This window comes from Panthera uncia (genome assembly GCF_023721935.1).
Source record: "Panthera uncia isolate 11264 chromosome E2 unlocalized genomic scaffold, Puncia_PCG_1.0 HiC_scaffold_20, whole genome shotgun sequence".
Taxonomy (NCBI): domain Eukaryota; kingdom Metazoa; phylum Chordata; class Mammalia; order Carnivora; family Felidae; genus Panthera; species Panthera uncia.
Genome location: NW_026057589.1, coordinates 11970040 through 11988748, shown reverse-complemented (window position 1 = coordinate 11988748; position 18709 = coordinate 11970040). Strand labels below are relative to the sequence as shown.

The window sequence follows — 18709 nt, the reverse complement described above, 5'->3', positions numbered from 1 at the left end:
GAACTCATGGACCGCGAGATCGTGACCTGGCTGAAGTCGGACGCTTAACCGACTGCGCCACCCAGGCGCCCCAGAAAACATGATTTTTAATGAGTACTTTCATGGTATAGATGGATTTTTCTGGCATCAAATCTTCCCCCATTTTTTTTTTATCAAATGTATTTTGGAAGATATTTATTTCTCCACGAACACTGTTTAAAACTTGGGCAGCATTAAATATCTTGCTTATATTTTCTTATAGGTATAGCCTGGCTATATCACCTCTTCCTCCAGGAAGGCCAACCCCACCCCCAGGTACTGTATGGTGCAGTTAGCTATCTATGCATATTTTTAACATCCTGCATTCATTCATTCATTCACTCATTCAGATTTTATTTTTTAAATTTTTTAAAATGTTTGTTTATTTTTGAGAGACAGAGGCAGAGTGTGAGTGGGGAAGGGGCAGAGAGAAGAAGAGACACAGAATCCAAAGCAGGCTCCAGGCTCTGAGCTGTCAGTACAGAGCCCAAGGCGGGATGGAAGAAACAAACCATGAGATCATAACATGAGCTGAAGTCGGATTCAACCGACTGAGCCACCCAGGCGCCCCCAGATTTTATTTTTAAGTAATCACTACACCCTTACGTGGGGCTTGAACCCACAACCCCAAGATCAAGAGTAACACGCTCTACCGACTGAGCCAGCTAGGTACCCCCAAATCCTGCATTTATTAAACTGCGTTGCAATTACCTATTGTCTATTTCCCTAATTTGACTGTAAGTTACTTGAAGACAGAGACTGTAACCTAATCACCACTGTTTCCCCAGTACTTATGCTGTAGTTGAGATACAGAAAGCATTCAAGATATATATAAAACAAATAAATTATGGACTCAACAGTATATTATAAAACAGTTTTGAGAAAAAAAGAAAAAACTTGTTTTCAGAATGTATTTCATAAGCTTGTACTTGTCTAGGCTGAAAATTCTCAGACTATTATTAAGTAATTACAACAAAAAATTAAATGGATTTCAGCCACGACTTCTGGTTACGGATACTTAACAAGTGGGTACAAATTTTTCTATTCAACTAGTAGAATCATAGCACTAGTAAGTTGCGCAACATAAAGCACGAGTACCCAGTAAGATAGCTGTAACGCGTAGACTGGCAAATGCAGATTTCACACCATGTGTCTGAAATGACTGAAGTCTGCACCTGCTTACCTTGCAGGAAAGGTCTGTAGCTGGTTGTTTGCAAGATGCAAGATTCGCAGGTGTGGATGCCCCACCAGAACGGGCACACACTGGTCTGTCAGGAGGTTGTTCGTCAGATAAAGCAGCTGCAGAGCACTCAGACTCTCCTCTCCAGCGCCAGCAGATGGCAAAGATTCCAAACTGTTTGCAGATGCATTCAAGTATCTGAGACTGATGGAACACACACAAATCATCATTTACTTTATGGTTATTTGTTACCGTCACACCATCTCGGTATGGAATGCTGTCGTTTCATGCTCCCCAACCTGTAACACAAGTAATTTTCTCCAGGGTTTTCTCTAATTGATTTTACCTACCCAGCCAAAGTTCCTTTTATTCAACTCCTGCAAGCCAAGCAGAGAGAAAAGAATTCAGGCTTGGTTGTGCTTTCTGGGCTTCTGGGTGGCCTGATTCTAACCTAGCTTCATCTTTTACTGTCTGTTGTTATGAAAAAGGTGTTGTTGAATGTCATGTTCATGAATATCTCAACTATGAAGACATCCTTCAGAAAAGTTTTTGATTTTAACAGATCATATTTATTTAGCCAATCCGCTTTTTAGTCTCCTATAATGGGCATGTAGGCTGTTCACAACTGTTTGCTATTACAGACATCATAATGAGCAACTCTGTGTCCTTTTCTAATTGTTTCTTTAGACTGTATTATCAGAAGCAGAATTTGTAGGGTCAAAAGATACATGTATCTTTAAGATTTGTATACACATACTATCAAACTAAACCACAGAAAGGCTATACCAAATTATACCTCCCACAAGAAGGATTTAAGAATGTCTGTTTGCTCAATCCTTTGTTAACACTGAGTATAATTCACTTTAATCTCTGCCAATCTCATAGGTAAAACAAGGTATGATGTTTAAAATTTGCCTAGCGTGGCATTTCATATTTATAGAACATGCTCAAATAAAAGGTAGCTAATATTATTAACCTTGTTGTGTGTTCTTAAGCCTTCTTCATATTATGTGATCCATATCCCTAATTAGCTCTTTAGGTGTTGAGGGTACTGTTTGTATGTGTGTCTTTGTAGGTCCCAAAAGTGCTCTGTGCAGTCAGTATTAAATAAATGTCATCAAAGGTTTGCTACAGCTACTCAGTAACTTCCTTACTACAAATCCTAAGGTTGTAAACTCATTTTATTCAAACTGTCATTAGAACTAAATGCAGTGGAGGTGTACCTGGGTGACTCAGTCAGTTGAGCGCCCGACTTCACCTCAGGTCATGAACTTGTGGTTTGTGGGGTTTGAACACAGCAGGCTCGCTGCTGTGAGCGTGGCAGCATGGAGCCTGCTTCAGATCCTCGGTCTCCCTCCCTCTGCCTCTCCCTCACACTCTCCCCCAAAAAAATAAATATTAAAAAAAAAAAAAAAAGGCTAAATGCAATGTTATGCATTACTAACAAATACCTGTTAATTAACAAGTTAAATTTTACTGCATTAAGATCCCATATAAACATTCCATAAAGAAAACTGCCCTCAAATATCTTCTAGAATTTCCAAAGATTTTTACTTTTAGGAAAATCCAACCAAGTATATTATACATTAAGAGATGTATAAGCTATAAATCCAAACTACATTGAGATACTACCTCACACTGGTCAAAATGGCTAAAATTAACAACTGAAGCAACAACAGATGTTGGCAAGGATGCAGAGAAAGAGGAACCCCCTTGCACTGTTGGTGGGAATGCAAACTGGTGCAGCCACTTTGTAAAACAGTGTGGATGTTCCTCAAAAAATTAAAAATAGATCTATCCTATGACCCAGTAATAGCACTGCTAAGAATTTTTCCAAAGGATACAGGAGTGCTGATTCATTGGGGCACATGTGCCCCAATGTTTATAGCAGTGCTATCAACAATAGCCAAATTATGTAAAGAGACCAAATGTCCATCAACTGATGAATGGATAAAGAAGATGTGGTATATATGTACAATGGAATACTGTTCGGCAATGAAAAGGAATGATATCTTGTCATTTGCAACAACAGGGATGGAACTGGAGAGTATTATGCTAAGTGAAGTAAGTCAGTCAGAGAAAGATAGTTACCATATGATTTCACTCATATGTGAAACTCAAGAAACTTAACAGAAGACGGACCATAGGGGAAGGGAAGGAAAAATAAGTTACAGAGAGGGAGACTCTTAAATACAGAGAATAAACTAAGGGTTGATGCAGACAGAGGGTTGGGGAAAATGGGTGATGGGCATTGAGGATGGGACTTGTTGGGATGAGCACTGGGTGTTGTATGTAAGTGATATATCATGGGAACCTACTCCTGAAGCCAAGACTACACTGTATGTTAGCTAACTTGATGATAAATTAAAAATAAATAAATAATAAACCTTTAAAAAATGAAAAAAAAAAAGAGAGATGTATAATCTGCCAAAGAACAAGCCAGACACTTGTGAGCTAAATGCTTTTTGTATATACCCTGTAGCCTTATTTAAAGCACTACTGCTCATCCCCATTTTCTCCACTTCCAAACTGAAGACAATATTGCTTTCTCCCTACTGCAGAAGACTATAATTAAAACTAGTTTTCCCTTAATGGTGACATATGTATTAGACAGATAAACCTGATTATAGGAAGTAATTGGAAGACATACTATCTGTTAACTTATAATGAGAAAGCAAATAATACCTTTTGGAACAATTTTACCTTTAAATGCACAATTTTCAAAGTAGGTAGTAAAAAAGCAGTGCACATAAAGAATGTAACTTGAGGATAGGTCGATAAAGCAAGAAGCAAAACCTAAATTAATTTCAGTGATATCTCCTTTTATCCCAATGCAAAAGCTGAACACTTCCCAAGAAAGCTCTATCAGAGTACTGTGATTTTTCTTTAAGAGGTCATAAATGTATTCATTTTCTGAAATGAAAATCTGTTTGAAATTTCCCAACCTGTTTGAAATTGTTTACAACACTAAAACTTAAGTATTTGATGGTTATTTCAACCTTTGAGTTGAAGATTACTACGTCATACAACAGTGTCATATTTTAGTTCTTATAAATTACAAATAAATAAATCTCTACCTACAGTTAGACTGTGAGATAAACACTGTAAATATAGTTCCAAAGGTCACTCCAATGACAGTCAATGCAGTTTGTTGAGTCAACGATTCTGCTCTTCTAAATAAACCTTATAGTACTTACTTTAAGGCCTTGGAGAAGAGAGTATCTGGCAGCCTGGTGAGTAAGTTATGCTGAATATCCAGCACCTCAAGAGGGATGTGGTCCACCAGGGCTGGCAGGCTCTGTACCTGGTTGTGCCCCAGCATCAGTTTTCTAAGACTCAAGCTACTAAGAATTCTAAGGGGAACAGTACAAAGAAACAAATAAAAAACTCACTTAAATCATTTTTTCTGAGTCTGCCCTTGGCTATTTCACTGAAATCAGTAAACTAATAGAAACATATTTTTCTAGACAGTTTAATCACCAGTAGGCACTTGAGCCAACAAAGTGTCCATGACCATATGCTTACCCACCTCCCACCAGGAAGTCATTAAGGCCATTCTGGGAAAAGGTGACTTAATGAAAGCAACCAGCACAGAACAGACCTAAACAAAAAAAGCAATCTCTAGAATAAATTGACTTACATTTTAAGTTTAGACAGCACCAAAAATTCAGTTTATTAATACACAGTTTATCCTTGAACAACATGGATATGAACTGCATGGGTCCATTTACATGCAGGTTTTACACACACACACACACACACACACACACACGTGTGTGTGTGTGTGTGTGTGTGTGTGTGTGTGTGTATGCAGAAGAGTATACCTGCTGTTCCTTAGGATTTTCTTTTCTTTTTTTCCATTTTTTTCAATGTTTACTTTTGAAGGGGAGAGAGAGACACCGCACGAGTGGGGGAGGGGTAGAAGAGAGGGAGACACAGAATCCAAAGCAGGCTCCAGGCTCTGAGGTGTCAGCATAGAGCCCAACGCGGGACTCGAACTCACAAGCCGTGAGATCATGACCTGAGCCAAAGTCAGACGCACAACTGACTAAACCACCCAGGTGCCCCCTCCTTAGGATTTTCTTAATGAGATTTTTCTTTTCTCATTTTAAGAGTATAGTATCTAATACATACAACACACAAAATATGATGTTATGTTATCAGTAAAGTTTCCAGTATACAGTAGGCTCTTAGTAGTTAAGTTCTGGGAGAAGTCAAAAGTTACACATGGATTTTCAACTGTGCCGGGGTCAGGACACCCCATTGTTCAAGGATCAACTGTAACTGATTATAATCAACAAAATTTATTATAACAAAAACTACTACTATCACTTAAAACATGCTAGGCCACTTCAACTATTAATTCATGGATATGAACTGCATGGGTCCATTTACATGAACATCAGGACTTGAATGAAGGTCTGATTCCAAAGGCTGCATTCACACCTACCATGCTGTAAGCCTCCAGTTTACTTTAAAGACTCCACTAGGTGATAAGCACACATTTTACATCTCAGTGCTATTGAATATATCATCCCCTTAGCCCCAGCATTTCCCTCTCTCCCCCTCCACATACAGAAATCTCACCATCTTGTAAAGGTCAACTCAAATACGCAATTCTCTCATGAAGCATTCTCTAACTGTTCAAAGTTGTTAATTTCTAAAGCATTTTATTTTATTTATTTTTTTAAATATGAAATTTATTGTCAAATTGGTTTCCATACAACACCCAGTGCTCATCCCAAAAGGTGCCCTCCTCAATGCATTATATTTACACAGTGTAATGACGAAGAGTGAAGACTTTGGAATAAGAACGACTACATTCAAATGTCGGCTCCCATCATTTCCTAGTTAAGTGTGGCCTTGGACAAGTTACCTAACCACAAAAAGCCTTCGTTTTCTCATCTGTAAGATGAGAATAACAGCGTCTATCTAATAAGGTGGTTAAAGGATTAAATAATAAATGTGAAGTTCTTAGAACATTACTCAGTTCATAAAACTTATCCAATATAAATGATCTATTAGCACAATCAGATCGCTGATCTATGCCAGTAGCCCTTGTTACATTTTATCACAGTTATCTGTGCACAAGTTTACCCCAACTATCCACTTACCAAGTTCCGTGCAGGCCAAGACTGTGCATTAGCCATTACTATTATGTAAGTAATATGTAAGGCTAAAATGTATTAGCCTTACAGCAATTCACACTGCCCTGCACTAGACAGGTACTCAATACCTACCAAACAAACAGATGAAAGTACCTTTGAAAGGCAACACAAATCTAGGAAAATAATTATACATACATACGGACATATATATATTAATGCATACATATGTTAACACACACATACCTCATGGGAACCTCCGTCAGAAGATTACAGCTCACATCTAGTATCTCCATCTTCTTTGCTTCACAGGCCCAATCAGGGACACACTCCAACAGGTTTCTACAGAAAATAATTAAAGGCATTGCTGCTGATGATGTGTGGAACTCTTTTCACTAGTCTGTAATGTATCTGTTAACCAGCCCTTGAGCTCCTTGCGGGCAGGAGCACGGGCCCCAAGGCATTCCTAGTGCATTACCTGGAATATGATACTAAGTGCTCAATGAATGCTGTTGACAGAAAGACAGACAAAGACAGAAACATGCATTATATTGGATCAATTATTTTACCTCCTCAAAGAAGACACAAAGGCTATGAGCAGTAGGAAAGCACACAAGTAGTGAGATGAAAGAGAGATGAGGAAAGGCAATGAAAGGAGTGGCATTTTAAACAAACTTTCAAGATGAGAAGGATTTCCACAGGTAATGAATGAATGAAGGAGAAGAGAAAGAAATTCTGGAGAAAATGAACCAAATGAATAGAAGTAAGGAAGTAGGGACAAAAGACAAGTGATGGGGGAAGGCTGCAAATCATTTAGAATTTGAACTCAAGCATTTAGTAGAGCACCGGGCAGATACTCAGTAAAAGGAATTCCATTTTCAGATGCTACTTAGCTTTGCTAAGGCTCAAAGTACCTACTGATTGATAGATCAACTCAAGGCAGAAAGAAGTTGGCACTGTAGGAGAAACTCAGATACTGTTACGACGGCTAAGTGAAGGGAGCACTTTGCTTGACATGGATCAGGGCAAACTCCCCAAGAAATATGACATCTGGGTTGGAATTTGAAGAATGCTGTACAATGACCCGAGATGAGGAGGACAAACCAAGCAAGAGGTGACCCGAGATGAGGAGGACAAACCAAGCAAGAGGTGACAACATGAACTAGAGCAGAAACAAGAAAGGAAATGGCATGACGTATGTGGGGAATAATAAGCAGTCTGGTGATCCCAGAGCAGCAAATACAGAGCCAAATGGTAAGAAACAAAGCCTAAAAGACCTAAATCATGTCTAGAAGTTTGTGACTTTATCCTGCAGGTACAGGGGAATCACTGAAGGGTTTGTAAGCAGTGGGGAACACAGTCTTGTACTTTATTTATTTATTTTGAGAGAGAGAGAGAGAGAGCATGTACACATGAGTGGGGAAGGGGAGAGAGAAAGGGGGAGAGAGAGGATCCCAAGCAGGCTCCATGCTGTCAGCGCAGAGCCCAACACGGGGCTCAAACCCACGAACTGTGAGATCATGACCTGAGCCAAAATCAAGAGTCAGAAGCTTAACTGACTGAGCCACCCAGGCACCCCAGTGCTGTACTTTAAAGAGTTTATACTCTGTGTATACACAGAGGTCTGACTGAGGTGCTTATATCAGTAAAAGGAAGAACAATCAGGAAGCCGTTACAGAATTCCAGACAAGAAATGACATGGGCCTAACTGGGTGGTGATACATACGGAAGGGAGGGGAGGGATTCCAAAAATACTTAGGAGACAAAAATCAAAACAACTTGGAGATGAATTAGACAAGGGAGTAGAGCAGAGGGAAGAATAAAAAATGACTTTCAGGCTTCTCATCTAGACTGCCAGGGAGAAAATCATATCCAGAGAAAGGAGTGGTAGGCTCCAAATGAGGCTGGATATGTGAGTCTCGAGTGGTGTCCATCTGAAAGGACTATCTTACAATAATGCCAAAAGCTGAAACAGACACAAGACAAGCTAAGGCAGGGCTGGAGGAGTGGATACAGAGTTTCATTTTGCACATATTTGAGGTAGTTGGAGACAGGTAGGTCAAAAATGTCTAATGCGGGGCTCCTGGGTGGCTCAGTTGGTTAAGCGTCCGACTTCGGCTCAGGTCACGATCTCGCGGTCCGTGAGTTCGAGCCCCGCGTCGGGCTCTGGGCTGATGGCTCAGAGCCTGGAGCCTGCTTCCGATTCTGTGTCTCCCTCTCTCTCTGTCCCTCCCCCGTTCATGCTCTCTCTCTGTCTCAAAAATAAATAAACGTTAAAAAAAAAAATTAAATAAAAAAAAATGTCTAATGTAAAACTGGATACATGGGTCTGAGGCTGGAAGAAGAGGTGTGGGCTGGCAATCCAGGTGACGCTGATACCGAAGTGTAGCCGAAATCACTGGAATAGATGAGACCGTCAAGTAAGAAAGTAGGAAGTGAGGACAGACCTGGAATAAATGACCTGTAAAAGGCTAGCTGAGGAAGAAAAGTACGCAAGGGACAGGAGTGGTCGAAGTGGCATGAAAAAAATGAGATCATGTGAGCCAACTGAGGAAGGATATTTGAAGAAAAGAGCAAGATTAACAGTGTCAATATAGGAAAGTTCCATAGGAGAAGGTCCAAAGCAAGCTGTGGTGGGATAAACAAATGAGAACCAAGGAAACCCAGCCAACAAATGAAAATACTTACTGAGAAATTTGGACAAAAAGGAGATGAGAAGAAATAGATAGCATCTAGAAGGGCTGCAAGATAGAGCAGACTCTGTTAAGACAGAGGAGATTGAGTGTGTGTACAGACTGAGAAAAAAAAGACAGTGAACACACACAAGAGGTGAGGAAGTGGTGACTACAGAGCAAGGTCCAGAGCAGCAGAGCGGATGCCATCCCAGGCCCAGAGGATGGACTGGCCTTGAATAGAGGAAGAAACTGAGAATGGATATGAATTACATGAATTTAAGAAAGGTGATAGGACGCTCAGGGAGATCACCCAAGACGGTCTACTTTCTCGATCAAGTGGGAAGCTAAGCTCTAGAGTGAAGGAGTTGGGGCTAGTGCAGGTGAGGGTGAGGGAAGTTGGACAATGTGGAGCCAATGCCCAGGGCACTGATGAGGTTGGAAACTGAATTTACAGTGGTGTCCATATGATTTTCTTTGGTAATGATGAAACTCAGAGGAGAAGGTAAATCTTAGTGTTGATCCATGCTGGGGTTTTGCTGTAAAGGTATGAAAGAAAGAAATGGATGGGAGAGAATCTAAAACAACAGCTTAATAATAATGATAATAAAAAAAACAACAAAAAGAAACCTGGTTATATAGCAGCTAATATTCCCCCGAAAGACTATTTTATGCCAGGCACCATGGTAACATTTTGCATTTATTACCTCATTTAATCTTTACAACAATCCTGGCCATATGTATTGGGCCCCGTCCACTGCCCCTTCTACCTGCTCTGTCATCTATAATCACACACTTACGATGCTGCCCTGTCACTGCTGGCTTGACTGTCACACTCTCCACTAGGCCCTAAAACTCAGCCACTGATTCCTGAATGAACAGTGTTAAAAATGAAGGAAAGAAAGCAAAACCTCAGTTATATCTGTTCTTGTCCACAAATGGAAGTAATAAGATCCTGAATACAATTAATATCTCTCTGAACATAAGACCAACATGGGTCATAAGAATATCAAAAAAGAGAATAAAATTGTAAACATAAGTTACTAAAAACCAAGACGAGTTCTCTGATTCCAGACAGCAAAAAGGAAATCACTGCCATGAAGGGGATAAAAGGTTTCCTTTGTTTGCATCTCATTCTAAATCTGCAGACTTTTTAAGAATATTTCACAGGCATCTTTCTGTTTCAAGAGGACTTTCCCTTTAAATAGTTGGTACAGCCATTAAAAGTATTTCTCCACTCATTCTTTCTCCCTTCTCCAGGCTATCCAAGTATTTTCATGTATTTAGATGTCTTACACCTCGAAACCACCAAAGTATCCACATCCATCTCTTAAATATTAAGAATCAAACAAGCACCACTCTCATGAGACACACTCACCGGGAAAGTTCTAGAGAAGTGAGTTGACTGGGTACTGGATAGACATTCACTGCTGTCAGCCCTAATCAAAAAACAAACAGGTGTTAGTGATACTCTCCAAAGAAGAAAGTAACTGAGAGAGTAAACAACAGCAAAGTGGTTTAGTGAAATCACCAGAGAAAAAACTGATGTCATCTCCTGAGATGAACTAAAGACAAAAAGCTGGGTAACTGACACTAACTTTACCTGATTTGAAAACCAAATGAAACAACTGATTAAAGGATCTTGTGTACTGGTCTGGACTCAGACAGCAGAGGAAGTTGCTAAATGTTAGCTGTGACTACTTAGCTTTCTAACTTAAAAAAAAAATTTTAATAATTGGATTTTTAGGGGCAGTATCTTTTAATTAAAGTAAAAAACATACATACAGAAAAGTACAACAAGCTTAAGTGTATAGATCAATTGATTTTTACAAACAGAACACAATAGGGTAACCAGTACCCAGATCAAGAAACAGCATATTACCCGCTGCCCTGAAATTCACTCCCGTTTCCCTGTTTTGGTCACTGCCCACCAGGGCAACCTCCCTCCCTACCCCCAACTCCCAATACCACAGATGGCTTTTGCCTATCCACATTTTAAATACACATGCACAGTCTGCATAATGCTTTCTCTGGCTTTATTTACTCCACATTGTGCCTGTGACATTTGTTCCTATTACTGCCTAGGGCTGTAGTTCATACATTCTCATGGCCATATAAAATTCTTTATGTAATTATACCACAATTTATGTACCCATTTTAGAGCTGGTGGGCATTTAAGTCTCTTCCACTTTGGGGTCACTGAGTACACGTTCAGCTTTAGTAGATAATTCCACACAGTTTTCCAGAGTGGTTGACCAATCTACAACTAGTATTTTCAGTGATTTTCAAGGACTATTCTAGTCATTCTGATAGGTGTGTAGTGGTGTCACACCGGGGTTTCAATGTGCACATCGCCGATGATCAGTGGGGTCAAGTGCCTTTTCCTATACTGACTGATCACTTGGATAATTCTTTTGTGAAGCTGAGTTCTTTACTTTTGGGACATCAGAACTGCAAGTGTTGGCGTGAATTTTTCCAGGTTAAGAACTTAAGGATTCTTTCTGTAAACAGAGCAGCTAACTTCAAACAAGCCCCGTTTGGTACAGCTCTGTGACAGAATCCCAGTTACCGAAGACAGCATTTATGTCTATGAGGTCTTTTCTAGCAGGGCCACTCATTCATTCTCTAGATACATTTAGAACACAGAATAGGGCTAATAGTAAACATTTCCACAACAAAAGACCGACTACCATCTCACAAGAATATCTAGAACTTGCACAAGTCGATACTCATCAGCTTTGACACTGTTTTGACCCAAGCAATTAATCTACGCTACAAGTTGAAATTTCTCTAACATGATAAAAGGCAATGAAAAGAGAAGTCTATAACTATCTTTTATTTTAATAATGTATTTTAGAGATACAGAAAAAAGAATATAATAATGAACACTCTTTCACCCATCATCCAACTTTTAACAAATCTTCAAATTCTGTCTATAAGCTTCAGACTTTTTCAAGAATTAAAACACTGCACATACCAAGAGGTAAACATCATCCTGAATATTTTATCATTCCCATGGATCTTTTATATTCTCTGGTAAACACAGAGCTAAGGAAACAACTTTTCTGTGTGTCTGAAATTTGATACAACTATCTCGGTGTACATACACTTATGCATTTTTTTTTTTTGGCTAAAACAATGTTTCTTAAGATTTATCCATATTAATACACAAAGCTTTAGGACATTCATTTCCATTGCTGTGCAGTATTCTATTGTATAAACATGTCACTGTTTAGTGTATACATTTTCCTATCAAGAGTCATATTTTTTTTTTTTTTTCCACCGTAACAAACAACGCCATGAGAAACACTCCAGTACACATCTCCTGGGCACATGTGGGTGTCTCTGGGAGATATTCCAAGCAGAGCACCTGGCAGAATATGCACTACATGTATCTTTGACTTCTCTGAACACTGTTATAGTGCTTTGCAAAATGGCTTTAGCAAATGACCCTCTCACTGGCAATGTAGGAGAGCTGCTGCTTCTCCATATCTTCAATAGCGCTTAGTGGGAATTTTTAATTTGATGAGCATAAAATGGAATTATCAAAATTTGCATTTCTCTGGCACTTAGTGATACTGAACATCTTTTCCCATCCTTCCTGAAACACAGGAAATGCTAATTATAATTTCCTTGGTAAAGAACTCTGGGGCACCTGGGTGGCTCAGTTTGTTAAGCATCTGACTCTTCATTGAGGCTCAGGTCATTAACTGACAGCTCATGAGTTCGAGCCCCGTGTCATGCTTTGTGCTGTCAGCGTGGAGCCTGTTTAGGATTCCCTTTCTCCCTCTCTCTGTCCCTCCCCGCATCGTGTGTGCTCTCTTGCTCTCAAAATAAATAAGTAAACTTAAAAAAAAAAAAAAAAAAAAAAAAAGAACTTTCCATAAAAATAATACGACAAATACAAGGTCTTTTACAATGAACAATATTCCTGGAGCAAATCACTATTGAAATAAGGGGCTTCTCATTCTAGAACTGAGGCAGTACAAAGTTTTGGACTAGAGAGGAGCAAACTTTTTCTGTAAAGGGCTAAATATTTAATAAATGCTTTAGCCTTTGCAGGCCATACCATGTCTCTTACAACTACTCAACTATGCAGTGATATGTAAACAAATGAATGTGGGTATCTTCCAATCAAATTTTATTTATTGATGTATCACGATATTTGAATTTCATATAACTTTCCCAAGTCGAAATTATTCTTCTTTTGATTTTTTTTTAAATTTACTTAAAAAATGTGAAAACTCATTCCCCATGGGCCATATAAAAACAGGTGCTGGGCCAGATTTAGCCCTTGGGCTGTAGTTTGCCAACCTTTGTTTTAGGCTATTCCTGATATTCTGTTTTGAACATGCTTGCCCACCCTCCTACCTTGTTATTTTGCAAAATGCCTCTGATTATACTCACTTAGGGAATCTCAAAGTAGTCTGCAATGCCTTTTCATGCTTATCTCAGCCAACTTAAAAACAAACTTAAAAGACAAAGCTGGTCTCCATGAACCTCAAACCACACTTTGCAGACTGGCTGAGGAACATCACAGATGCCACTGTTCTTAGAAAGCTCTTGACTGCGAGCTACAAGAGAAAAAAATAGGAGGCTGGATGGAGAACTCACTGTTCGAACTGGCGTACAGAGTTCGAAGGGAGAAGCCACTGAGTGTCAGCTCTCTCAGTTGGTTCCGCTCACAATGCAGCTGCTCCAAGCTACATAAGGAGTTGAGATCTAAGTCAGCCAGTTGATTGTCCCGCAAATCCATGTGGGTGACGTATTTATTTCCCTCCAGATTTTCAGTAACTACAGTTTTCAAATGGTTCATCCTTAATAGAGAAATAAGGAAATCATTAGAAATAAATTCTACTAAATGTGTTTATCAAAAGAAAAGAGGTATGATCTCTTTCTTTCTTTTCTAAACAACTAAAAAATTTCACTACTTGCTTTGGCTTGCAAGGTATTAATAACCCTGAAGAGCTGTACCTTGAGTTCTTTCTTTATGAACTAAGTTAGGCAATCCAGACTTGCAAATACATATACAAATTAAATAGAGAGGGAAGAGGGATCATGCCTACAAACAATTACTTAAAAACTTACATCCAAAGACATAATAAAGTTAAGTAGGCACGAAGAAGCACACCAAATGAACAATAAGATGAACATAATCTTCTGGGTTAATGAGCAGCAAAGCAGTCGTAGTGCACCATGTAGAGAGCAGGAGGAAGCAGCCATACTTTCTCCCGTTGCTCTGCCTACTCTCTCTTATGCTAAGATTCACATTTCATTAATTAATAGAGAGGAAAATAATCTGTATCTATATGGAGTAGTTCAAGGGCAAATTATAGAAAATGGCTTCTTGGTTCTCTTCTACCCAAGTATAGGATTTAGTGCACATAGCCGTGTTCTCATTTTCTTGTATTTCAATACACTTTTCTGTTAACTATTTTTTTTTAATGTTTATTTATTGAGAGAGAGACACAGACATGAGTGGGGGAGGGGCAGAAAGAGAGGGAGACACAGAATCCGAAGCAGGCTCCAGGCTCCAAGCTGTCAGCACAAAGCTGGACGCAGGGCTCGAACCCATGAACCGTAAGATCATGACCTGAACCAAAGTCGGATGCTCAACCGACTGAGCCACCCAGACGCCCCTCTGTCACTATTTCTTTACAAGGGACATCAATGGCTTAGTGTAAATGACAGACATTTACACTATGTGTATGTGTGTCTTTTATGTGTATGTGTCTTTTATCAGCTTTCTTTAGGAAAATATTATAACTAGAAAATAAAACTCATAAAAAATTCATAGGAAAACCATTAACATTTAAAATCTAATATAATGGGTATCAAGAAGAAATCCAATGATTCAATAAAAAATGGTCAAGTTTAAGAAAAATACAAATTACCAATAAGCATATTAAAACGATGCTCGGGGACATCTGGGTGGCTCAGTCGGTTAAGCATCCAACTTCAGCTCAGGACATGATCTCATGGTTCATGAGTTCAAGGCCCATTTGTGTTGGGCTCTGTGCTGACAGCTCAGAGCCTGGAACATGCTTCTGATCCTGTGTCTCCCTCTCTCTCTGCCCCTCCCCCACTTACATTCTGTCTCTCTCTCAACAATAAACAAACATTAAAAAAATTTTTTTGTTAAAGATGCTCAACCTCACTCATAAGTAAATAAATACTGATTAAAACAATGAAGTATTATTTTCTCCTACTAAACTGACAATAAAGAAAAAGACTGCTAAGATACAACATTGACAAGGATGTGTAGAAATGGGAATTCTTACAAAATGTTGCTGGGAGGGTAACTCAGAACCACCTTTGTCAAAGGTAATGTAAAAGTGTCTATCACATGGTATACCTACCTCACTCATAATCTCTCTGCTACTGAGTGAAAACTGAAGCTTTACTACAGCTTGGAAAATGTTTTAGAGAAGTCTTTATAAAGAGAAAACGTAAAAGGACATCAGAGGTCCACCCAGAAGAAGGCATGGTGAAAAATGGCCTCACCTTAAATCCACATGTTTGATATGGCTCATCCTATTCAGCACCCCAAGGTTTAGGACTTCCAGGTGATTTCCTGCCATAACTACTTTATCTAACATAGTGAGTTTCTCATAAACCTCAGGAATATGACTAAAGTTGTTGAAGGAAATTCCCAGGGAAGAAAGCTGTTGCAGATTTCCCAATTCCTCAGGTAAAGTTGTCAGAAAGTTGCCATCAACACAGAGGGTTTGAAGACTGTAGGAAGAAAACAAAACAAGACTTTATGAAAGGTTTTAATTGGAATGAAAAGAACTAGAAATATGGATTCTGACATACATCACTAATTTATTATGAATCCAATAATAATAAAATACCCTATCTACAGAGACTCAATGAAATACACATAACTGACATGGATGGTCCCTCCATAATCAAAAATAGTCAGAACCTCTGCTATTGAAACTGAGGGACTAATAACTAGTTACTGCTGCAAGTAACTGCTGCTGACTAGAATCCTCAGACTTACATGATTAATTTCACTGCAAGAGCTCATGGGACTACCTTCATTCCCAATGCCAGACAAGCTCCTTACTCTGCAAGTAAAAAATGAGTCTAGCAAAAGTCAGATACTTACTTTAGCAGATTGCCAATCTGACTTGGTAGGTCATGAAATCCATTACAGGAGAGGTTGAGCTCAGTCAGGGTAGAAATCTCACATAACAATACAGGAAACAACCCAAGTTTATTGTGGGACAAGTTCAGGCCCTTCAGCTGAGAAAATCTAAAAAGCAAAGGTACAAATTATACTGCTGAATGAAAAAGCCATCTATTAAAAAAATTTTTTTTTAATGTTTATTTATTTTTGAGAGACAGCGTGAGTGGGGGAGGGGCATAGAGGGAGGGAGACACAGAATCTGAAATAGGATCCAGGCTCTGAGCTGTCAGCACAGAGCCTGATTCAGGGCTCGAACTCACGGACCGTGAGATCATGACCTGAGCCAAACTCAGACACTTAACCGACTGAGCCACCCAGGTACCCTAGCCATCATTTTAGATGTCCACTGCAGAATTTGTTCCACAAATATGTGTTGAGCACTCACTACCTGCCAAACATTGAGTACAGCACAGACACTAAGATGCCTAACACTGGGACCATACAATGAGGGAAATCAGGTCTAGTGCAATGGGAGTTCTTCTCTCTTCTCCTTAAAAACGGAGAAAATTTTAAAGAAAATCTCATATCAAAGTCCTATTGATATGCTTAAAACCTCTTCCTTTATGAAATTTCTACATGTAATATATAAAATTTTGTAACAATTCATCAACGCACACAGGAATAGCTAACAAATATGTACATCAAATCCCATTATAAGCAACTTCTTTTTACATATGGAATTTTATATTGGCTCAAATATCACTTGAAATGAATGGGCCACTTAGAGCTTTAAAGTATGTATGTATTAATGGAGTTTTACTGTAATAGGATCTAACATAGAACATGAAATAGTAATTTTTAATGCTTCTGTTTTGTTCCTAGAAATAAAAGTATCTATGCCATCTTAACTAGAGATAACATCATCATAAACTGGATCTAAAGGAATCACTCTGCTAATTCTACTTAGGAATATTATACTTATGATTATACTAGTGCAAGAAGGTAAGGCTGAGGTGGTGTTTTCCATGATATCGATCCGTATCACCTGCTCCTAGATTTGAGTCACTGGTACCTCACTCTAACGCTCTCCTCTTCCAAATTTTCAACTTTTGATTTCCAATTGTCCTGACCTTGAGTACTGACTGTTCCTTTAGCTTGGTGCCTTGACTTCAGAATTCCTAATACAGCCCTCAAATTAGATAAAACCCTATTTTCACAGAAACTCAGAAGAAAACACTAGTAAATGCTAGAAACTCACTTAAAATGATAGCTTGTATTGTTTTTACATAACAATATAATTAAAAGTATTATCTCATTACTAAATATAGGCTTAAATCTAAAAAACTTTGTAAAACACATCAGATGAGATAAAAATACAGTGCTTTCTCAAAATTATTTTAGAAATGGGGTGCCTGGGTGGCTCAGTTGGTTGGGCAACCGACTTCGGCTCAGGTCATGATCTCGCAGTCTGTGAGTTCGGTCCCCGCATTGGGCTCTGTGCTGACAACTCAGAGCCTGGAGCCTGTTTCAGATTCTGTGTCTCCCTCTCTCTCTGACCCTCCCCCGTTCATGCTCTCTCTCTGTCTCAAAAATAAATAAACGTAAAAAAAAATTAAAAAAAAATTATTTTAGAAATATTATTATTAAGTAAAATATGTACTTTTTTTTTTTTTTTTTTTTTAAGTAGGCCTCATGCCCAGCACGGAGCCCAACACAGGGCCCAAACCCACGACTGTGAGATCAAGACCCAAGTCAAGATCAAGAGTCAGATATGTAACTGACTGAGCCATTCAGGTGTCCCTAAAATACGTACTTTCAATGTGTATTATCTTTCTAATCACCATGTAATCTGAATTCTTTAATGTCCAATTTCTCCCTTGCTCACAAGCCCAATTAGTTATACCAAATATTTACTTAAAAAAATTTTTTTTAATGTTTTATTTATTTATGAGAGTGAGAGCAAAAGTGGGGGAGGGACAGAAAGAGAGGGGAAACAAGATCTAAAGTAGGCTCTGCACTGAGAGTAGCAAGCCTGATGTGGGGCTCAAACTCACAAACTGTGAAATCATGACCTGAGCTGATGTCAGACACTCAACCAACTGAGCCACCCAAGCAATCCTCTTCCATCCATTTTCAAAGGGAGGAGGGTGGTAACGTGGGTGGAGGGAGGGAATGGGGAATATATTCTAACAAAGATGGAAAATATATGGGCCATAGTCCCTAAGGAGTGGAATGGTTCCTTTATCAGAGGGGAGAAGTTTCATAGTTGTCTAAGGCTTAGAAGCTAGTGTTAATAGGCACACAGCAAAGATAAAAATCCCACACTGGGAGTGGAATTCTTGAAATTAGGCCTATTTCCTTTAAGTTATTTAAGTTTGATACTTAGGATTCAAAAACTTGCCATACACTCAATCTCTCAATTTACCCTGGCTTCAGATCAGGCGTCACTATCAGTGAATTATATAACAAGATTGTCTAGCTCAATGGCAGCACACTGTGGCCTCTGTAACAGAATATTTGCATCTATCTCCTGTCTTATGGAGGGAAAGGGGGAGTAAGAAAACTGCATAAATAGGGGCGCCTGGGTGACTCAGTAGGT

General features: G+C 39.0%; 1 protein-coding gene across 1 annotated transcript in view; it reads right to left on the bottom strand.

Moving 5' to 3' along the window:
• Positions 1-18709, bottom strand: part of PHLPP2 (PH domain and leucine rich repeat protein phosphatase 2) — a 75810-nt gene that overhangs the window by 16546 nt on the left and 40555 nt on the right. Inside the window, exons 7-13 of the mRNA XM_049622520.1 lie at positions 16090-16236; positions 15480-15710; positions 13590-13792; positions 10354-10414; positions 6550-6645; positions 4396-4551; positions 1202-1402 (exon numbers count right to left, since the gene is read on the bottom strand). Coding sequence (XP_049478477.1) covers positions 1202-1402; positions 4396-4551; positions 6550-6645; positions 10354-10414; positions 13590-13792; positions 15480-15710; positions 16090-16236 — 1095 coding nt within the window. The remainder of the gene's footprint in view (positions 1-1201; positions 1403-4395; positions 4552-6549; positions 6646-10353; positions 10415-13589; positions 13793-15479; positions 15711-16089; positions 16237-18709) is intronic.